We start from the raw sequence: 22,493 nt of genomic DNA on the forward strand, positions 1-22,493 counted from the left end.
ACCAGGGTGGTACGTAAGAGAGGGGGACCAGGGCGGTACGTGAGAGGGAGACCAGGGCGGTACGTGAGAGAGGGAGACCAGGGCGGTACGTCAGAGAGGGGGACCAGGGTGGTACGTCAGAGAGGGGGACCAGGGTGGTACGTCAGAGAGGGGGACCAGGGTGGTACGTCAGAGAGGGGGACCAGGGCGGTACGTCAGAGAGGGAGACCAGGGCGGTACGTCAGAGAGGGGGACCAGGGTGGTACGTCAGAGAGGGGGACCAGGGTGGTACGTAAGAGAGGGGGACCAGGGCGGTACGTGAGAGGGAGACCAGGGCGGTACGTCAGAGAGGGGGACCAGGGCGGTACGTCAGAGAGGGGGACCAGGGTGGTACGTCAGAGAGGGGGACCAGGGTGGTACGTCAGAGAGGGAGACCAGGGCGGTACGTCAGAGAGGGAGACCAGGGCGGTACGCGAGAGAGGGGGACCAGGGCGGTACGTGAGAGAGGGAGACCAGGGCGGTACGTCAGAGAGGGGGACCAGGGCGGTACGTGAGAGAGGGGGACCAGGGCGGTACGTGAGAGAGGGAGACCAGGGCGGTACGTCAGAGAGGGGGACCAGGGCGGTACGTGAGAGAGGGAGACCAGGGCGGTACGTCAGAGAGGGGGACCAGGGCGGTACGTGAGAGAGGGGGACCAGGGCGGTACGTGAGAGAGGGAGACCAGGGCGGTACGTCAGAGAGGGGGACCAGGGCGGTACGTCAGAGAGGGAGACCAGGGCGGTACGTGAGAGAGGGGGACCAGGGCGGTACGTCAGAGAGGGGGACCAGGGCGGTACGTCAGAGAGGGAGACCAGGACGGTACGTGAGAGAGGGAGACCAGGGCGGTACGTGAGAGAGGGAGACCAGGGCGGTACGTGAGAGAGGGAGACCAGGGCGGTACGTAAGAGAGGGGGACCAGGGCAGTACGTGAGAGAGGGGGACCAGGGCGGTACGTCAGAGAGGGAGACCAGGGCGGTACGTCAGAGAGGGAGACCAGGGCGGTACGTCAGAGAGGGAGACCAGGGCGGTACGTGAGAGAGGGAGACCAGGGCGGTACGTCAGAGAGGGAGACCAGGGCGGTACGTCAGAGAGGGAGACCAGGGCGGTACGTCAGAGAGGGAGACCAGGGCGGTACGTGAGAGAGGGAGACCAGGGCGGTACGTCAGAGAGGGAGACCAGGGCGGTACGTAAGAGAGGGGGACCAGGGCAGTACGTGAGAGAGGGGGACCAGGGCGGTACGTCAGAGAGGGAGACCAGGGCGGTACGTAAGAGAGGGGGACCAGGGCAGTACGTGAGAGAGGGAGACCAGGGCGGTACGTGAGAGAGGGGGACCAGGGCGGTACGTGAGAGAGGGACCAGGGCGGTACGTGAGAGAGGGGGACCAGGGCGGTACGTGAGAGAGGGAGACCAGGGCGGTACGTGAGAGAGGGGGACCAGGGCTGTACGTGAGAGAGGGGGACCAGGGCGGTACGTGAGAGAGGGAGACCAGGGCGGTACGTGAGAGAGGGAGACCAGGGCGGTACGTGAGAGAGGGGGACCAGGGCGGTACGTGAGAGAGGGAGACCAGGGCGGTACGTGAGAGAGGGAGACCAGGACGGTACGTGAGAGAGGGAGACCAGGGCGGTACGTGAGAGAGGGAGACCAGGGCGGTACGTGAGAGAGGGAGACCAGGGCGGTACGTGAGAGAGGGGGCCCAGGGCGGTACGTGAGAGAGGGGGCCCAGGGCGGTACGTGAGAGAGGGGGACCAGGGCGGTACGTGAGAGAGGGGGACCAGGGCGGTACGTCAGAGAGGGACCAGGGCGGTACGTGAGAGAGGGGGACCAGGGCGGTACGTGAGAGAGGGAGACCAGGACGGTACGTGAGAGAGGGACCAGGGCGGTACGTGAGAGAGGGGGACCAGGGCGGTACGTGAGAGAGGGGGACCAGGGCGGTACGTGAGAGAGGGGGACCAGGGCGGTACGTGAGAGAGGGAGACCAGGGCGGTACGTGAGAGAGGGGGCCCAGGGCGGTACGTGAGAGAGGGGGACCAGGGCGGTACGTGAGAGAGGGGGACCAGGGCGGTACGTCAGAGAGGGACCAGGGCGGTACGTGAGAGAGGGGGACCAGGGCGGTACGTGAGAGAGGGAGACCAGGACGGTACGTGAGAGAGGGACCAGGGCGGTACGTGAGAGAGGGACCAGGGCGGTACGTCAGAGAGGGGGACCAGGGCGGTACGTCAGAGAGGGAGACCAGGGCGGTACGTCAGAGAGGGGGACCAGGGCGGTACGTGAGAGAGGGACCAGGGCGGTACGTGAGAGAGGGGGACCAGGGCGGTACGTGAGAGAGGGGGACCAGGGCGGTACGTGAGAGAGGGAGACCAGGGCGGTACGTGAGAGAGGGGGACCAGGGCGGTACGTGAGAGAGGGAGACCAGGGCGGTACGTCAGAGAGGGAGACCAGGGCGGTACGTCAGAGAGGGAGACCAGGGCGGTACGTCAGAGAGGGACCAGGGCGGTACGTCAGAGAGGGACCAGGGCGGTACGTGAGAGAGGGGGACCAGGGCGGTACGTGAGAGAGGGACCAGGGCGGTACGTGAGAGAGGGGGACCAGGGCGGTACGTGAGAGAGGGACCAGGGCGGTACGTGAGAGAGGGACCAGGGCGGTACGTGAGAGAGGGACCAGGGCGGTACGTGAGAGAGGGGGACCAGGGCGGTACGTGAGAGAGGGAGACCAGGACGGTACGTGAGAGAGGGAGACCAGGGCGGTACGTGAGAGAGGGGGACCAGGGCGGTACGTGAGAGAGGGAGACCAGGGCGGTACGTCAGAGAGGGAGACCAGGGCGGTACGTCAGAGAGGGAGACCAGGGCGGTACGTCAGAGAGGGACCAGGGCGGTACGTCAGAGAGGGACCAGGGCGGTACGTGAGAGAGGGGGACCAGGGCGGTACGTGAGAGAGGGACCAGGGCGGTACGTGAGAGAGGGACCAGGGCGGTACGTGAGAGAGGGACCAGGGCGGTACGTCAGAGAGGGACCAGGGCGGTACGTGAGAGAGGGACCAGGGCGGTACGTGAGAGAGGGGGACCAGGGCGGTACGTCAGAGAGGGAGACCAGGGCGGTACGTGAGAGAGGGGGACCAGGGCGGTACGTCAGAGAGGGAGGACCAGGGCTGTACGTGAGAGAGGGGGACCAGGGCGGTACGTCAGAGAGGGAGACCAGGGCGGTACGTCAGAGAGGAGGACCAGGGCTGTACGTGAGAGAGGTGGACCAGGGCGGTACGTGAGAGAGGGGGACCAGGGCGGTACGTGAGAGAGGGAGACCAGGACGGTACGTGAGAGAGGGACCAGGGCGGTACGTGAGAGAGGGGGACCAGGGCGGTATGTCAGAGAGGGAGACCAGGGCGGTACGTGAGAGAGGGAGACCAGGGCGGTACGTGAGAGAGGGAGACCAGGGCGGTACGTGAGAGAGGGGGACCAGGGCGGTACGTGAGAGAGGGAGACCAGGGCGGTACGTGAGAGAGGGAGACCAGGGCGGTACGTGAGAGAGGGAGACCAGGGCGGTACGTGAGAGAGGGGGACCAGGGCGGTATGTCAGAGAGAGAGACCAGGACGGTACGTGAGAGAGGGAGACCAGGGCGGTACGTGAGAGAGGGGGACCAGGGCGGTACGTGAGAGAGGGGGACCAGGACGGTACGTGAGAGAGGGAGACCAGGGCGGTACGTCAGAGAGGGAGACCAGGGCGGTACGTGAGAGAGGGAGACCAGGACGGTACGTGAGAGAGGGAGACCAGGGCGGTACGTGAGAGAGGGGGACCAGGGCGGTACGTGAGAGAGGGAGACCAGGGCGGTACGTGAGAGAGGGAGACCAGGGCGGTACGTGAGAGAGGGAGACCAGGACGGTACGTCAGAGAGGGAGACCAGGGCGGTACGTCGGAGAGGAGGACCAGGGCTGTACGTGAGAGAGGGGGACCAGGGCGGTACGTGAGAGAGGGAGACCAGGACGGTACGTGAGAGAGGGGGACCAGGGCGGTACGTGAGAGAGGGAGACCAGGGCGGTACGTCGGAGAGGGAGACCAGGGCGGTACGTCGGAGAGGAGGACCAGGGCTGTACGTGAGAGAGGGAGACCAGGACGGTACGTGAGAGAGGGGGACCAGGGCGGTACGTGAGAGAGGGAGACCAGGGCGGTACGTGAGAGAGGGAGACCAGGACGGTACGTGAGAGAGGGAGACCAGGGCGGTACGTGAGAGAGGGGGACCAGGGCGGTACGCGAGAGAGGGACCAGGGCGGTACGTCAGAGAGGGACCAGGGCGGTACGTCAGAGAGGGACCAGGGCGGTACGTCAGAGAGGGACCAGGGCGGTACGTGAGAGAGGGGGACCAGGGCGGTACGTGAGAGAGGGACCAGGGCGGTACGTGAGAGAGGGAGACCAGGGCGGTACGTGAGAGAGGGAGACCAGGGCGGTACGTGAGAGAGGGAGACCAGGGCGGTACGTGAGAGAGGGAGACCAGGACGGTACGTGAGAGAGGGGGACCAGGACGGTACGTGAGAGAGGGGGACCAGGGCGGTACGTGAGAGAGGGGGACCAGGGCGGTACGTGAGAGAGGGGGACCAGGGCGGTACGTGAGAGAGGGGGACCAGGGCGGTACGTCAGAGAGGGGGACCAGGTCGGTACGTGAGAGAGGGGGACCAGGTCGGTACGTGAGAGAGGGGGACCAGGGCGGTACGTCAGAGAGGGACCAGGGCGGTACGTCAGAGAGGGACCAGGGCGGTACGTGAGAGAGGGACCAGGGCGGTACGTCAGAGAGGGACCAGGGCGGTACGTGAGAGAGGGGGACCAGGTCGGTACGTGAGAGAGGGGGACCAGGGCGGTACGTGAGCGAGGGGGACCAGGGCGGTACGTGAGAGAGGGGGACCAGGGCGGTACGTGAGCGAGGGAGACCAGGGCGGTACGTGAGAGAGGGGGACCAGGGCGGTACGTGAGAGAGGGGGACCAGGGCGGTACGTGAGCGAGGGAGACCAGGGCGGTACGTGAGAGAGGGGGACCAGGGCGGTACGTGAGAGAGGGGGACCAGGGCGGTACGTGAGAGAGGGGGACCAGGGCGGTACGTGAGAGAGGGAGACCAGGGCGGTACGTCAGAGAGGGGGACCAGGGCGGTAGGTCAGAGAGGGACCAGGGCGGTACGTCAGAGAGGGAGACCAGGGCGGTACGTCAGAGAGGGAGACCAGGGCGGTACGTGAGAGAGGGAGACCAGGGCGGTACGTCAGAGAGGGAGACCAGGGCGGTACGTCAGAGAGGGAGACCAGGGCGGTACGTCAGAGAGGGAGACCAGGGCGGTACGTCAGAGAGGGAGACCAGGGCGGTACGTGAGAGAGGGAGACCAGGGCGGTACGTGAGAGAGGGAGACCAGGGCGGTACATGAGAGAGGGAGACCAGGGCGGTACGTCAGAGAGGGAGACCAGGGCGGTACGTGAGGGAGGGAGACCAGGGCGGTACGTGAGAGAGGGAGACCAGGGCGGTACGTGAGAGAGGGGGACCAGGGCGGTACGTCAGTGAGGGAGACCAGGGCGGTACGTGAGAGAGGGAGACCAGGGCGGTACGTGAGAGAGGGGGACCAGGGCGGTACGTCAGAGAGGGGGACCAGGGCGGTACGTGAGGGAGGGAGACCAGGGCGGTACGTGAGAGAGGGGGACCAGGGCGGTACGTGAGAGAGGGGGACCAGGGCGGTACGTGAGAGAGGGAGACCAGGGCGGTACGTGAGAGAGGGAGACCAGGGCGGTACGTGAGAGAGGGGGACCAGGGCGGTACGTCAGTGAGGGAGACCAGGGCGGTACGTGAGAGAGGGGGACCAGGGCGGTACGTGAGGGAGGGAGACCAGGGCGGTACGTGAGAGAGGGGGACCAGGGCGGTACGTGAGAGAGGGAGACCAGGGCGGTACGTGAGGGAGGGAGACCAGGGCGGTACGTGAGAGAGGGGACCAGGGCGGTACGTGAGAGAGGGAGACCAGGGCGGTACCTGAGAGAGGGAGACCAGGGCGGTACGTGAGAGAGGGGGACCAGGACGGTACGTGAGAGAGGGAGACCAGGGCGGTACGTGAGAGAGGGGGACCAGGGCGGTACGTGAGAGAGGGGGACCAGGGTGGTACGTGAGAGAGGGGGACCAGGGCGGTACGTGAGAGAGGGGGACCAGGGCGGTACGTCAGAGAGGGGGACCAGGGCGGTACGTGAGAGAGGGGGACCAGGGCGGTACGTGAGAGAGGGACCAGGGCGGTACGTGAGAGAGGGGGACCAGGGCGGTACGTGAGAGAGGGACCAGGGCGGTACGTGAGAGAGGGGGACCAGGGCGGTACGTGAGAGAGGGACCAGGGCGGTACGTGAGAGAGGGAGACCAGGGCGGTACGTGAGAGAGGGACCAGGGCGGTACGTGAGAGAGGGAGACCAGGGCGGTACGTGAGAGAGGGACCAGGGCGGTACGTGAGAGAGGGGGACCAGGGCGGTACGTGAGAGAGGGACCAGGGCGGTACGTGAGAGAGGGAGACCAGGGCGGTACGTGAGAGAGGGAGACCAGGGCGGTACCTGAGAGAGGGAAACCAGGGCGGTACGTGAGAGAGGGGGACCAGGGCGGTACGTGAGAGAGGGACCAGGGCGGTACGTGAGAGAGGGAGACCAGGGCGGTACGTGAGAGAGGGACCAGGGCGGTACGTGAGAGAGGGAGACCAGGGCGGTACGTGAGAGAGGGACCAGGGCGGTACGTGAGAGAGGGGGACCAGGGCGGTACGTGAGAGAGGGGGACCAGGGCGGTACGTGAGAGAGGGGGACCAGGGCGGTACGTGAGAGAGGGAGACCAGGGCGGTACCTGAGAGAGGGAAACCAGGGCGGTACGTGAGAGAGGGGGACCAGGGCGGTACGTCAGAGAGGGGACCAGGGCGGTACGTGAGAGAGGGGACCAGGGCGGTACGTGAGAGAGAGGGACCAGGGCGGTACGTGAGAGAGAGGGACCAGGGCGGTACGTGAGAGAGGGGGACCAGGGCGGTACGTCAGAGAGAGGGACCAGGGCGGTACGTGAGAGAGGGGACCAGGGCGGTACGTGAGAGAGAGGGACCAGGGCGGTACGTCAGAGAGAGGGACCAGGGCGGTACGTCAGAGAGGGGGATCAGGGCGGTACGTGAGAGAGGAGGACCAGGGCGGTACGTCAGAGAGGGGGACCAGGGCGGTACGTGAGAGAGGGGGACCAGGGCGGTACGTGAGAGAGGGGGACCAGGGCGGTACGTGAGAGAGGGAGACCAGGGCGGTACGTGAGAGAGGGAGACCAGGGCGGTACGTGAGAGAGGGGGACCAGGGCGGTACGTGAGAGAGGGAGACCAGGGCGGTACGTGAGAGAGGAGGACCAGGGCGGAACGTGAGAGAGGAGGACCAGGGCGGTACGTGAGAGAGGAGGACCAGGGCGGTACGTGAGAGAGGGGGATCAGGGCGGTACGTGAGAGAGGGGGACTAGGGGCGGTACGTCAGAGAGGGGGACCAGGACGATACGTGAGAGAGGGGACCAGGGCGGTACGTGAGAGAGGGAGACCAGGGCGGTACGTGAGAGAGGGAGACCAGGGCGGTACGTGAGAGAGGGAGACCAGGGCGGTACGTGAGAGAGGGGGACCAGGGCGGTACGTGAGAGAGGGAGACCAGGGCGGTACGTGAGAGAGGGGGACCAGGGCGGTACGTGAGAGAGGGAGACCAGGGCGGTACGTGAGAGAGGGAGACCAGGGCGGTACGTCAGAGAGGGGGACCAGGGCGGTACGTGAGAGAGGGGGACCAGGGCGGTACGTGAGAGAGGGGGACCAGGGCGGTACGTCAGAGAGGGGGACCAGGGCGGTACGTGAGAGAGGGAGACCAGGACGGTACGTGAGAGAGGGGGACCAGGGCGGTACGTGAGAGAGGGAGACCAGGGTGGTACGTGAGAGAGGGAGACCAGGGTGGTACGTCAGAGAGGGAGACCAGGGCGGTACGTGAGAGAGGGGACCAGGGCGGTACGTCAGAGAGGGGGACCAGGGCGGTACGTGAGAGAGGGAGACCAGGGCGGTACGTGAGAGAGGGAGACCAGGGCGGTACGTCAGAGAGGGGGACCAGGGCGGTACGTGAGAGAGGGGGACCAGGGCGGTACGTGAGAGAGGGGGACCAGGGCGGTACGTCAGAGAGGGGGACCAGGGCGGTACGTGAGAGAGGGAGACCAGGACGGTACGTGAGAGAGGGGGACCAGGGCGGTACGTGAGAGAGGGAGACCAGGGTGGTACGTCAGAGAGGGAGACCAGGGCGGTACGTCAGAGAGGGGGACCAGGGCGGTACGTGAGAGAGGGAGACCAGGGCGGTACGTGAGAGAGGGGGCCCAGGGCGGTACGTGAGAGAGGGGGACCAGGGCGGTACGTGAGAGAGGGGGACCAGGGCGGTACGTCAGAGAGGGACCAGGGCGGTACGTGAGAGAGGGGGACCAGGGCGGTACGTGAGAGAGGGAGACCAGGACGGTACGTGAGAGAGGGACCAGGGCGGTACGTGAGAGAGGGACCAGGGCGGTACGTCAGAGAGGGGGACCAGGGCGGTACGTCAGAGAGGGAGACCAGGGCGGTACGTCAGAGAGGGGGACCAGGGCGGTACGTGAGAGAGGGGGACCAGGACGGTACGTGAGAGAGGGGGACCAGGGCGGTACGTGAGAGAGGGAGACCAGGACGGTACGTGAGAGAGGGAGACCAGGGCGGTACGTGAGAGAGGGGGACCAGGGCGGTACGTGAGAGAGGGAGACCAGGGCGGTATGTCAGAGAGGGAGACCAGGGCGGTACGTCAGAGAGGGAGACCAGGGCGGTACGTCAGAGAGGGACCAGGGCGGTACGTCAGAGAGGGACCAGGGCGGTACGTGAGAGAGGGGGACCAGGGCGGTACGTGAGAGAGGGGGACCAGGGCGGTACGTGAGAGAGGGACCAGGGCGGTACGTGAGAGAGGGACCAGGGCGGTACGTCAGAGAGGGACCAGGGCGGTACGTGAGAGAGGGACCAGGGCGGTACGTCAGAGAGGGACCAGGGCGGTACGTGAGAGAGGGACCAGGGCGGTACGTGAGAGAGGGGGACCAGGGCGGTACGTCAGAGAGGGAGACCAGGGCGGTACGTGAGAGAGGGGGACCAGGGGCGGTACGTCAGAGAGGGAGGACCAGGGCTGTACGTGAGAGAGGGGGACCAGGGCGGTACGTCAGAGAGGGAGACCAGGGCGGTACGTCAGAGAGGAGGACCAGGGCTGTACGTGAGAGAGGTGGACCAGGGCGGTACGTGAGAGAGGGGGACCAGGGCGGTACGTGAGAGAGGGAGACCAGGACGGTACGTGAGAGAGGGACCAGGGCGGTACGTGAGAGAGGGGGACCAGGGCGGTATGTCAGAGAGGGAGACCAGGGCGGTACGTGAGAGAGGGAGACCAGGGCGGTACGTGAGAGAGGGAGACCAGGGCGGTACGTGAGAGAGGGGGACCAGGGCGGTACGTGAGAGAGGGAGACCAGGGCGGTACGTGAGAGAGGGAGACCAGGGCGGTACGTGAGAGAGGGAGACCAGGGCGGTACGTGAGAGAGGGGGACCAGGGCGGTATGTCAGAGAGGGGGACCAGGACGGTACGTGAGAGAGGGAGACCAGGGCGGTACGTGAGATAGGGGGACCAGGGCGGTACGTGAGAGAGGGGGACCAGGACGGTACGTGAGAGAGGGAGACCAGGGCGGTACGTCAGAGAGGGAGACCAGGGGCGGTACGTGAGAGAGGGAGACCAGGGCGGTACGTGAGAGAGGGAGACCAGGACGGTACGTGAGAGAGGGAGACCAGGGCGGTACGTGAGAGAGGGAGACCAGGGCGGTACGTGAGAGAGGGAGACCAGGGCGGTACGTCAGAGAGGGGGACCAGGGCGGTACGTCAGAGAGGGAGACCAGGGCGGTACGTGAGAGAGGGAGACCAGGACGGTACGTCAGAGAGGGAGACCAGGGCGGTACGTCGGAGAGGAGGACCAGGGCTGTACGTGAGAGAGGGGGACCAGGGCGGTACGTGAGAGAGGGAGACCAGGACGGTACGTGAGAGAGAGGGGGACCAGGGCGGTACGTGAGAGAGGGAGACCAGGGCGGTACGTCGGAGAGGGAGACCAGGGCGGTACGTCGGAGAGGAGGACCAGGGCTGTACGTGAGAGAGGGAGACCAGGACGGTACGTGAGAGAGGGGGACCAGGGCGGTACGTGAGAGAGGGAGACCAGGGCGGTACGTGAGAGAGGGAGACCAGGACGGTACGTGAGAGAGGGAGACCAGGGCGGTACGTGAGAGAGGGGGACCAGGGCGGTACGCGAGAGAGGGAGACCAGGGCGGTACGTGAGAGAGGGGGACCAGGGCGGTACGTGAGAGAGGGGGACCAGGGCGGTACGTGAGAGAGGGGGACCAGGGCGGTACGTGAGAGAGGGGGACCAGGGCGGTACGTGAGAGAGGGGGACCAGGGCGGTACGTGAGAGAGGGGGACCAGGGCGGTACGTGAGAGAGGGGGACCAGGGCGGTACGTGAGAGAGGGACCAGGGCGGTAGGTCAGAGAGGGACCAGGGCGGTACGTCAGAGAGGGACCAGGGCGGTACGTGAGAGAGGGGGACCAGGGCGGTACGTGAGAGAGGGACCAGGGCGGTACGTGAGAGAGGGAGACCAGGGCGGTACGTGAGAGAGGGAGACCAGGGCGGTACGTGAGAGAGGGAGACCAGGGCGGTACGTGAGAGAGGGAGACCAGGACGGTACGTGAGAGAGGGGGACCAGGACGGTACGTGAGAGAGGGGACCAGGGCGGTACGTGAGAGAGGGGGACCAGGGCGGTACGTGAGAGAGGGGGACCAGGGCGGTACGTGAGAGAGGGGGACCAGGGCGGTACGTCAGAGAGGGGGACCAGGTCGGTACGTGAGAGAGGGGGACCAGGGCGGTACGTCAGAGAGGGACCAGGGCGGTACGTCAGAGAGGGACCAGGGCGGTACGTGAGAGAGGGACCAGGGCGGTACGTCAGAGAGGGACCAGGGCGGTACGTGAGAGAGGGGACCAGGTCGGTACGTGAGAGAGGGGGACCAGGGCGGTACGTGAGCGAGGGGGACCAGGGCGGTACGTGAGAGAGGGGGACCAGGGCGGTACGTGAGCGAGGGAGACCAGGGCGGTACGTGAGAGAGGGGGACCAGGGCGGTACGTGAGAGAGGGGGACCAGGGCGGTACGTGAGCGAGGGAGACCAGGGCGGTACGTGAGAGAGGGGGACCAGGGCGGTACGTGAGAGAGGGGGACCAGGGCGGTACGTGAGAGAGGGGGACCAGGGCGGTACGTGAGAGAGGGAGACCAGGGCGGTACGTCAGAGAGGGGGACCAGGGCGGTAGGTCAGAGAGGGACCAGGGCGGTACGTCAGAGAGGGAGACCAGGGCGGTACGTCAGAGAGGGAGACCAGGGCGGTACGTGAGAGAGGGAGACCAGGGCGGTACGTCAGAGAGGGAGACCAGGGCGGTACGTGAGAGAGGGAGACCAGGACGGTACGTCAGAGAGGGAGACCAGGGCGGTACGTCAGAGAGGGAGACCAGGGCGGTACGTCAGAGAGGGGGACCAGGGCGGTACGTCAGAGAGGGGGACCAGGGCGGTACGTCAGAGAGGGAGGACCAGGGCGGTACGTCAGAGAGGGAGACCAGGGCGGTACGTCAGAGAGGGAGACCAGGACGGTACGTCAGAGAGGGAGACCAGGGCGGTACGTCAGAGAGGGAGACCAGGCGGTACGTCAGAGAGGGAGACCAGGGCGGTACGTCAGAGAGGGGGACCAGGGCGGTACGTCAGAGAGGGAGACCAGGGCGGTTACGTGAGAGAGGGAGACCAGGGCGGTACGTGAGAGAGGGAGACCAGGACGGTACGTCAGAGAGGGAGACCAGGGCGGTACGTCAGAGAGGGAGACCAGGGCGGTACGTCAGAGAGGGAGACCAGGACGGTACGTCAGAGAGGGAGACCAGGGCGGTACGTCAGAGAGGGAGACCAGGGCGGTACGTCAGAGAGGGAGACCAGGGCGGTACGTGAGAGAGGGAGACCAGGGCGGTACGTGAGAGAGGGGACCAGGGCGGTACATGAGAGAGGGAGACCAGGGCGGTACGTCAGAGAGGGAGACCAGGGCGGTACGTGAGAGAGGGGGACCAGGGCGGTACGTGAGGGAGGGAGACCAGGGCGGTACGTGAGAGAGGGAGACCAGGGCGGTACGTGAGAGAGGGGGACCAGGGCGGTACGTGAGAGAGGGGGACCAGGGCGGTACGTGAGAGAGGGAGACCAGGGCGGTACGTGAGAGAGGGAGACCAGGACGGTACGTCAGAGAGGGAGACCAGGGCGGTACGTCAGAGAGGGAGACCAGGGCGGTACGTCAGAGAGGGGGACCAGGGCGGTACGTCAGAGAGGGGGACCAGGGCGGTACGTCAGAGAGGGAGACCAGGGCGGTACGTCAGAGAGGGAGACCAGGGCGGTACGTCAGAGAGGGGGACCAGGGCGGTACGTCAGAGAGGGGGACCAGGGCGGTACGTCAGAGAGGGAGACCAGGGCGGTACGTCAGAGAGGGAGACCAGGGCGGTACGTCAGAGAGGGAGACCAGGACGGTACGTCAGAGAGGGAGACCAGGGCGGTACGTCAGAGAGGGAGACCAGGGCGGTACGTCAGAGAGGGAGACCAGGGCGGTACGTCAGAGAGGGGGACCAGGGCGGTACGTCAGAGAGGGAGACCAGGGCGGTACGTGAGAGAGGAGACCAGGGCGGTACGTGAGAGAGGGAGACCAGGACGGTACGTCAGAGAGGGAGACCAGGGCGGTACGTCCAGAGAGGGAGACCAGGGCGGTACGTCAGAGAGGGAGACCAGGACGGTACGTCAGAGAGGGAGACCAGGGCGGTAACGTCAGAGAGGGAGACCAGGGCGGTACGTCAGAGAGGGAGACCAGGGCGGTACGTCAGAGAGGGAGACCAGGGCGGTACGTGAGAGAGGGAGACCAGGGCGGTACGTGAGAGAGGGAGACCAGGGCGGTACATGAGAGAGGGAGACCAGGGCGGTACGTCAGAGAGGGAGACCAGGGCGGTACGTGAGAGAGGGGGACCAGGGCGGTACGTGAGGGAGGGAGACCAGGGCGGTACGTGAGAGAGGGAGACCAGGGCGGTACGTGAGAGAGGGGGACCAGGGCGGTACGTGGAGAGAGAGGGGGACCAGGGCGGTACGTGAGAGAGGGAGACCAGGGCGGTACGTGAGAGAGGGAGACCAGGGCGGTACGCGAGAGAGGGGGACCAGGGCGGTACGTGAGAGAGGGAGACCAGGGCGGTACGTGAGAGAGGGGGACCAGGGCGGTACGTGGAGAGAGGGAGACCAGGGCGGTACGTCAGTGAGGGAGACCAGGGCGGTACGTGAGAGAGGAGACCAGGGCGGTACGTGAGAGAGGGGGACCAGGGCGGTACGTCAGAGAGGGGGACCAGGGCGGTACGTGAGGGAGGGAGACCAGGGCGGTACGTGAGAGAGGGGACCAGGGCGGTACGTGAGAGAGGGGGACCAGGGCGGTACGTGAGAGAGGAGACCAGGGCGGTACGTGAGAGAGGGAGACCAGGGCGGTACGTGAGAGAGGGGGACCAGGGCGGTACGTCAGTGAGGGAGACCAGGGCGGTACGTGAGAGAGGGGACCAGGGCGGTACGTGAGGGAGGGAGACCAGGGCGGTACGTGAGTGAGGGGGACCAGGGCGGTACGTGAGAGAGGGAGACCAGGGCGGTACGTGAGGGAGGGAGACCAGGGCGGTACGTGAGAGAGGGACCAGGGCGGTACGTGAGAGAGGGAGACCAGGGCGGTACCTGAGAGAGGGAGACCAGGGCGGTACGTGAGAGAGGGGGACCAGGACGGTACGTGAGAGAGGGAGACCAGGGCGGTACGTGAGAGAGGGGGGACCAGGGCGGTACGTGGGAGAGGGGGACCAGGGTGGTACGTGAGAGAGGGGGACCAGGGCGGTACGTGAGAGAGGGGGACCAGGGCGGTACGTCAGAGAGGGGGACCAGGGCGGTACGTGAGAGAGGGGGACCAGGGCGGTACGTGAGAGAGGGACCAGGGCGGTACGGAGAGAGGGGGACCAGGGCGGTACGTGAGAGAGGGACCAGGGCGGTACGTGAGAGAGGGGGACCAGGGCGGTACGTGAGAGAGGGACCAGGGCGGTACGTGAGAGAGGGAGACCAGGGCGGTACGTGTGAGAGGGACAGGGCGGTACGTGAGAGAGGGAGACCAGGGCGGTACGTGAGAGAGGGACCAGGGCGGTACGTGAGAGAGGGGGACCAGGGCGGTACGTGAGAGAGGGACCAGGGCGGTACGTGAGAGAGGGAGACCAGGGCGGTACGTGAGAGAGGAGACCAGGGCGGTACCTGAGAGGGGGAAACCAGGGCGGTACGTGAGAGAGGGGGACCAGGGCGGTACGTGAGAGAGGGACCAGGGCGGTACGTGAGAGAGGGAGACCAGGGCGGTACGTGAGAGAGGGACCAGGGCGGTACGTGAGAGAGGGAGACCAGGGCGGTACGTGAGAGAGGGACCAGGGCGGTACGTGAGAGAGGGGGACCAGGGCGGTACGTGAGAGAGGGGGACCAGGGCGGTACGTGAGAGAGGGGGACCAGGGCGGTACGTGAGAGAGGGAGACCAGGGCGGTACCTGAGAGAGGGAAACCAGGGCGGTACGTGAGAGAGGGGGACCAGGGCGGTACGTCAGAGAGGGGGACCAGGGGCGGTACGTGAGAGAGGGGGGACCAGGGCGGTACGTGAGAGAGAGGGACCAGGGCGGTACGTGAGAGAGAGGGACCAGGGCGGTACGTGAGAGAGGGGGACCAGGGCGGTACGTCAGAGAGAGGGACCAGGGCGGTACGTGAGAGAGGGGGACCAGGGCGGTACGTGAGAGAGAGGGACCAGGGCGGTACGTCAGAGAGAGGGACCAGGGCGGTACGTCAGAGAGGGGGATCAGGGCGGTACGTGAGAGAGGAGGACCAGGGCGGTACGTCAGAGAGGGGGACCAGGGCGGTACGTGAGAGAGGGGGACCAGGGCGGTACGTGAGAGAGGGGGACCAGGGCGGTACATGAGAGAGGGGGGACCAGGGCGGTACGTGAGAGAGGGAGACCAGGGCGGTACGTGAGAGAGGGAGACCAGGGCGGTACGTGAGAGAGGGGGACCAGGGCGGTACGTGAGAGAGGGAGACCAGGGCGGTACGTGAGAGAGGAGGACCAGGGCGGTACGTGAGAGAGGAGGACCAGGGCGGTACGTGAGAGAGGGGGATCAGGGCGGTACGTGAGAGAGGGGGACCAGGGCGGTACGTCAGAGAGGGGGACCAGGACGATACGTGAGAGAGGGGGACCAGGGCGGTACGTGAGAGAGGGAGACCAGGGCGGTACGTGAGAGAGGGAGACCAGGGCGGTACGTGAGAGAGGGAGACCAGGGCGGTACGTGAGAGAGGGGGACCAGGGCGGTACGTGAGAGAGGGAGACCAGGGCGGTACGTGAGAGAGGGGGACCAGGGCGGTACGTGAGAGAGGGAGACCAGGGCGGTACGTGAGAGAGGGAGACCAGGGCGGTACGTCAGAGAGGGGGACCAGGGCGGTACGTGAGAGAGGGGGACCAGGGCGGTACGTGAGAGAGGGGGACCAGGGCGGTACGTGAGAGAGGGGGACCAGGGCGGTACGTGAGAGAGGGAGACCAGGGCGGTACGTGAGAGAGGGAGACCAGGACGGTACGTGAGAGAGGGGGACCAGGGCGGTACGTGAGAGAGGGAGACCAGGGTGGTACGTCAGAGAGGGAGACCAGGGCGGTACGTGAGAGAGGGGGACCAGGGCGGTACGTCAGAGAGGGGGACCAGGGCGGTACGTGAGAGAGGGAGACCAGGGCGGTACGTGAGAGAGGGGGACCAGGGCGGTACGTGAGAGAGGGGGACCAGGGCGGTACGTGAGAGAGGGAGACCAGGGCGGTACGTGAGAGAGGGAGACCAGGGCGGTACGTGAGAGAGGGGGACCAGGGCGGTACGTGAGAGAGGGAGACCAGGGCGGTACGTGAGAGAGGGGGACCAGGGCGGTACGTGAGAGAGGGGGACCAAGGCGGTACGTCAGAGAGGGAGACCAGGGCGGTACGTCGGAGAGGGAGACCAGGGCGGTACGTGAGAGAGAGGGACCAGGGCGGTACGTGAGAGAGGGAGACCAGGGCGGTACGTGAGAGAGGGACCAGGGCGGTACGTGAGAGAGGGGGACCAGGGCGGTACGTGAGAGAGGGGGACCAGGGCGGTACGTGAGAGAGGGGGACCAGGGCGGTACGTGAGAGAGGGAGACCAGGGCGGTACCTGAGAGAGGGAAACCAGGGCGGTACGTGAGAGAGGGGGACCAGGGCGGTACGTCAGAGAGGGGGACCAGGGCGGTACGTGAGAGAGGGGGACCAGGGCGGTACGTGAGAGAGAGGGACCAGGGCGGTACGTGAGAGAGAGGGACCAGGGCGGTACGTGAGAGAGGGGGACCAGGGCGGTACGTCAGAGAGAGGGACCAGGGCGGTACGTGAGAGAGGGGGACCAGGGCGGTACGTGAGAGAGAGGGACCAGGGCGGTACGTCAGAGAGAGGGACCAGGGCGGTACGTCAGAGAGGGGGATCAGGGCGGTACGTGAGAGAGGAGGACCAGGGCGGTACGTCAGAGAGGGGGACCAGGGCGGTACGTGAGAGAGGGGGACCAGGGCGGTACGTGAGAGAGGGGGACCAGGGCGGTACGTGAGAGAGGGGGACCAGGGCGGTACGTGAGAGAGGGAGACCAGGGCGGTACGTGAGAGAGGGAGACCAGGGCGGTACGTGAGAGAGGGGGACCAGGGCGGTACGTGAGAGAGGGAGACCAGGGCGGTACGTGAGAAGAGGAGGACCAGGGCGGTACGTGAGAGAGGAGGACCAGGGCGGTACGTGAGAGAGGGGGATCAGGGCGGTACGTGAGAGAGGGGGACCAGGGCGGTACGTCAGAGAGGGGACCAGGACGATACGTGAGAGAGGGGGACCAGGGCGGTACGTGAGAGAGGGAGACCAGGGCGGTACGTGAGAGAGGGAGACCAGGGCGGTACGTGAGAGAGGGAGACCAGGGCGGTACGTGAGAGAGGGGGACCAGGGCGGTACGTGAGAGAGGGAGACCAGGGCGGTACGTGAGAGAGGGGGACCAGGGCGGTACGTGAGAGAGGGAGACCAGGGCGGTACGTGAGAGAGGGAGACCAGGGCGGTACGTCAGAGAGGGGGACCAGGGCGGTACGTGAGAGAGGGGGACCAGGGCGGTACGTGAGAGAGGGGGACCAGGGCGGTACGTGAGAGAGGGGGACCAGGGCGGTACGTGAGAGAGGGAGACCAGGGCGGTACGTGAGAGAGGGAGACCAGGACGGTACGTGAGAGAGGGGGACCAGGGCGGTACGTGAGAGAGGGAGACCAGGGTGGTACGTCAGAGAGGGAGACCAGGGCGGTACGTGAGAGAGGGGGACCAGGGCGGTACGTCAGAGAGGGGGACCAGGGCGGTACGTGAGAGAGGGAGACCAGGGCGGTACGTGAGAGAGGGGGACCAGGGCGGTACGTGAGAGAGGGGGACCAGGCGGTACGTGAGAGAGGGAGACCAGGGCGGTACGTGAGAGAGGGAGACCAGGGCGGTACGTGAGAGAGGGGGACCAGGGCGGTACGTGAGAGAGGGAGACCAGGGCGGTACGTGAGAGAGGGGGACCAGGGCGGTACGTGAGAGAGGGGGACCAAGGCGGTACGTCAGAGAGGGAGACCAGGGCGGTACGTCGGAGAGGGAGACCAGGGCGGTACGTGAGAGAGGGACCAGGGCGGTACGTGAGAGAGGGGGACCAGCGCGGTACGTCAGAGAGGGGGACGAGGGCGGTACGTGAGAGAGGGGGACCAGGGCGGTACGTGAGAGAGGGAGACCAGGGCGGTACGTGAGAGAGGGGGACCAGGGCGGTGCGTGAGCGAGGGGGCCCAGGGCGGTACGTGAGAGAGGGGGACCAGGGCGGTACGTCAGAGAGGGAGACCAGGGCGGTACGTGAGAGAGGGAGACCAGGGCGGTACGTGAGAGAGGGAGACCAGGGCGGTACGTGAGAGAGGGGGACCAGGGCGGTACGTGAGAGAGGGAGGCCAGGGCGGTACGTGAGAGAGGGAGACCAGGGCGGTACGTGAGAGAGGGAGACCAGGACGGTACGTGAGAGAGGGGGAGCAGGGCGGTACGTGAGAGAGGGAGACCAGGACGGTACGTCAGAGAGGGAGACCAGGGCGGTACGTGAGAGAGGGAGACCAGGGCGGTAACGTGAGAGAGGGAGACCAGGGCGGTACGTGAGAGAGGGGGACCAGGGCGGTACGTGAGAGAGGGAGACCAGGGCGGTACGTCAGAGAGGGGGACCAGGGCGGTACGTGACAGAGGGAGACCAGGGCGGTACGTCAGAGAGGGAGACCAGGGCGGTACCTGAGGGAGGGGGACCAGGGCGGTACGTCAGAGAGGGAGACCAGGGCGGTACGTGAGAGAGGGGGACCAGGGCGGTACGTGAGAGAGGGGGACCAGGGCGGTACGTCAGAGAGGGGGGACCAGGGCGGTACCTGAGAGAGGGGGACCAGGGCGGTACGTGAGAGAGGGAGACCAGGGCGGTACGTGAGAGAGGGGGACCAGGGCGGTACATTTTGATTTGATTTGATTTATTATTGTCACATGTATTAGTATACAATGAAAAGTATTGTTTCTTGCGCACTATACAGACAAAGCATACCGTTCATAGAGAAGGAATGGAGAGTGCAGAATGTAGTGTTACTGTCATAGTGAGGGTGTGGAGAAAGATCAACTTAAGGCAAGCTACGCCCATTCAAAAGTCTGATGGCAGCAGGGAAGAAGCTGTCCTTGAGTCGGTTGGTACGTGACCTCAGACTTTTGTATCTTTTTCCCGACGGAAGGTGAAGAGAGAATTCCAGAGTGTGTGGGGTCCTTAATTATGCTGGTTGCTTTGCTGAGGCAGCGGCAAGTGTAGACAGAGTCAATGGATGGGAGCCTCACTTGCGTGATGGATTGGGCTACATTCACGACCTTTTGTAGTTCCTTGCAGTCTTGGACAGAGCAGGAGCCATACCAAAACTGTGATACAACCAGAAAGAATGCTTTCTATGGTGCATCTGTAAAAGTTGGTGAGAGTCATAGCTGACATGCCCAATTTCCCTTAGTCTTTTGAGAAAGTAGAGGCGTTGGTGGGCTTTTTTAACTATAATGTTGGCATGGGGGGACCAGAACAATTTTGTTGGTGATCTGGACACCTAGAAACTTAAAGTTCTCAACCATTTTCACTTCATCCCTGTTGATGTAGACAGGGGCATGTCCTGAAGTCAAAGAATTGAATTGGTATTTTGCACCTCGGTGGGTTGGAGTCAAGCTCCAGGCCACGGAGTCTGGCGATGAGTTGTAGGGCACTGGATGTTGTCTACATGGACTTCAGTAAGGCCTTTGACAAGGTCCCTCATGGCAGACTGGTGCAGAGGGTGAAGTCGCATGGGATTAGAGGTGAGCTGGCAAGGTGGATACAGAACTGGTTCGGTCAAAGAAGACAGAGGGTAGGGTGGAAGGGTGCGTTTCTGAATGGAGGGCTGTGACAAGTAGAGTTCCTCAGGGATCAGTGCTGGAACCTTTGCTGTTTGTAATATATATAAATGATTTGGAGGAAAATGTAACTGGATTGAGACGACACAAAGGTTGGTGGATTTGTGGATAGCGATGAGGACCATCAGAGGATACAGCAGGATATAGATCAGTTGGAGTCTTGGGCGGAGAGATGGCAGATGGAGTTTAATCCGGACAAATGTGAGGTAATGCATTTTGGAAGGTCTAATACAAATAGGAAATATGCAGTAAATGGCAGAACCCTTAAGAGTATTGATAGGCAGAGGGATCTGGGTGTACAGATACACAGATCACTGAAAGTGGCAACGGCAGGTGGAGAAGGTAGTCAAGAAGGCATACGGCATGCTTGCCTTCATCGGCCGGGGTATTGAGTTTAAAAATTGGCAAGTCATGTTGCAGCTTTATACAACCTTAGTTAGGCCGCACTTGGAATATAGTGTTCAATTCTGGTCGCCACACTACCAGAAGGATGTGGAGGCTTTGGAGAGGGTACAGAAAAGATTTACCAGGATGTTGCCTGGTATGGAGGGCATTAGCTATGAGGAGAGGTTGGAGAAACTTGGTTTGTTCTCACTGGAACGAAGGAGGTTGAGGGGAGACCTGATAGAAATCTACAAGATTATGAGAGGCATGAACAGAGTGGATCGTCAGAAGCTTTTTCCCAGGGTGGAAGAGTCAATTACTCGGGGCACAGGTTTAAGGTGCGAGGGGCAAGGTTTAAAGGAGACGTACAAGGCAAGTTTTTTACACAGAGGGTGGTGGGTGCCTGGAACCCGCTGGCGGTGGAGGTAGTGGAAGCAGATATGATCGTGACATTTAAAGGGCGTCTGGACAAATACATGAATAAGATGTGAATCGAGGGATATGATTCCTGGAAGGGTAGGGAGTTTTAGTTCAGTCGGGCAGCATGGTCGGTGCAGGCTTGGAGGGGCTGAAGGGCCTGTTCCTGTGCTGTAAGTTCTTTGTTCATTCTTTGTTCTTTGTCCTTTGAGTTTTGTTGGAGTAATGGTGTTGAAGGCTGAGCTGTTGGTCTATGAATAAGAGTCTGACATAGGTGTCTTTATCCAGGTGTTCCAGGGTTGAGTGCAGGGTCAGGGAGATGGCATCTGCTGTGGACCTGTTGCAGTGATAGGTGAACTGTAGTGGATCCAGGCAATCTAGGAAGCCAGAGTTGATCCGTGCCATGAATAATCTTTCAAAACTTTCATAATAATGGAGCCACAAGGTGATAGTCATTAAGGAACGCAGCTTGGCTTTCAGGCGTACAGGATCGATGGCCATCTTCGTGCAGCAGGTAGGGTCCTCAGATTGGTGTAAGGACAGGTAGCTGAGCCTCTGTACATAAGAACATAAGTACTAGGAACAGGAGTAGGCCATCTGGCCCCTTGAGCTGGGGAGGGGGGAGTGGAGGGGCGGGGAGCGAGGGGGGGCCCTGGCAGAGAGAGGGGGGGGTGGGGGCGGCCCTGGCAGAGAGAGGGGGGGGGGGGGCGGCCCTGGCAGAGAGAGGGGGGGGGCGGCCCTGGCATAGAGAGAGGGGGAGGGCGGCCCTGACAGAGAGAGGGGGGGGGCGGCCCTGACAGAGAGAGAGGGGGGGGGCGGCCCTGACAGAGAGAGGGGGGGGGCGGCCCTGACAGAGAGAGAGGGGGGGGCGGCCCTGACAGAGAGAGGGGGGGGGCGGCCCTGACAGAGAGAGAGGGGGGGGCGGCCCTGACAGAGAGAGAGGGGGGGCGGCCCTGACAGAGAGAGAGGGGGGGCGGCCCTGACAGAGAGAGGGGGGGGGCGGCCCTGACAGAGAGAGGGGGGGGGCGGCCCTGACAGAGAGAGAGGGGGGGGGCGGCCCTGACAGAGAGAGAGGGGGGGCGGCCCTGGCAGAGAGAGAGGGGGGGGCGGCCCTGACAGAGAGAGGGGGGGGGCGGCCCTGACAGAGAGAGGGGGGGGGCGGCCCTGACAGAGAGAGGGGGGGGCGGCCCTGACAGAGAGAGAGGGGGGGGCGGCCCTGACAGAGAGGGGGCGGGGGGGGGGGCGGCCCTGACAGAGAGAGAGGGGGGGCGGCCCTGACAGAGAGAGGGGGGGGGCGGCCCTGACAGAGAGAGGGGGGGGGCGGCCCTGACAGAGAGAGGGGGGGGCGGCCCTGACAGAGAGAGAGGGGGGGGCGGCCCTGACAGAGAGGGGGCGGGGGGGGGGGCGGCCCTGACAGAGAGAGAGGGGGGGGCGGCCCTGACAGAGAGAGAGGGGGGGGCGGCCCTGACAGAGAGGGGGCGGGGGGGGGCGGCCCTGACAGAGAGAGGGGGGGGGCGGCCCTGACACAGAGAGGGGGGAGCGACCCTGACAGAGAGGGGGCGGGGGGGGGGGGGGGGGGCCCTGACAGAGAGGGGGCGGGGGGGGGGCGGCCCTGACAGAGAGAGGGGGGGGGCGGCCCTGACAGAGAGGGGGCGGGGGGGGGGGGGTCCGGGTCCCTGGCAGAGTGGGGGGGGTGCTTGGCAGAGGGGGAGCGGCCCCGGCAGAGGGGGAGGGGGGGGGGGAGCCCTGGCAGAAAGGGCGGGGGGGGTGGGGCCCTGTCAGAGAGGGCGGGGGAGGCCCTGACAGAGAGAGGGGGGGGGGCGGCCCTGACAGAGAGGGGGCGGGGGAGGCCCTGGCAGAGGGGGAGGGCCTGGCAGAGAGGGGGCGGGGGGGGGGGGTCCGGGTCCCTGGCAGAGTGGGGGGGGGGTGCTTGGCAGAGGGGGAGCGGCCCCGGCAGAAGAGGGGGGGGGGGGGGGGGAGCCCTGGCAGAGAGGGCGGGGGAGGCCCTGACAGAGAGAGGGGGGGGGGCGGCCCTGACA

General features: G+C 65.3%; 2 protein-coding genes across 2 annotated transcripts in view; both read left to right on the top strand.

Moving 5' to 3' along the window:
* Positions 1 to 18,962, top strand: part of aars2 (alanyl-tRNA synthetase 2, mitochondrial (putative)) — a 149,509-nt gene extending 130,547 nt beyond the window's left edge. The window contains exon 20 of the mRNA XM_078212113.1: positions 18,768 to 18,962. Coding sequence (XP_078068239.1) covers positions 18,768 to 18,926 — 159 coding nt within the window. The 3' untranslated portion in view covers positions 18,927 to 18,962. The remainder of the gene's footprint in view (positions 1 to 18,767) is intronic.
* A 1,985-nt stretch (positions 18,963 to 20,947) lies between these two features.
* The window catches only part of LOC144493940 (nuclear valosin-containing protein-like), a 20,348-nt gene continuing 18,802 nt past the window's right edge, over positions 20,948 to 22,493 (top strand). The window contains exon 1 of the mRNA XM_078213516.1: positions 20,948 to 20,968. Within this exon, the coding sequence (XP_078069642.1) occupies positions 20,948 to 20,968 (21 nt within the window). The remainder of the gene's footprint in view (positions 20,969 to 22,493) is intronic.

This window comes from Mustelus asterias, chromosome 5 (assembly GCF_964213995.1).
Source record: "Mustelus asterias chromosome 5, sMusAst1.hap1.1, whole genome shotgun sequence".
Classification (NCBI taxonomy): domain Eukaryota; kingdom Metazoa; phylum Chordata; class Chondrichthyes; order Carcharhiniformes; family Triakidae; genus Mustelus; species Mustelus asterias.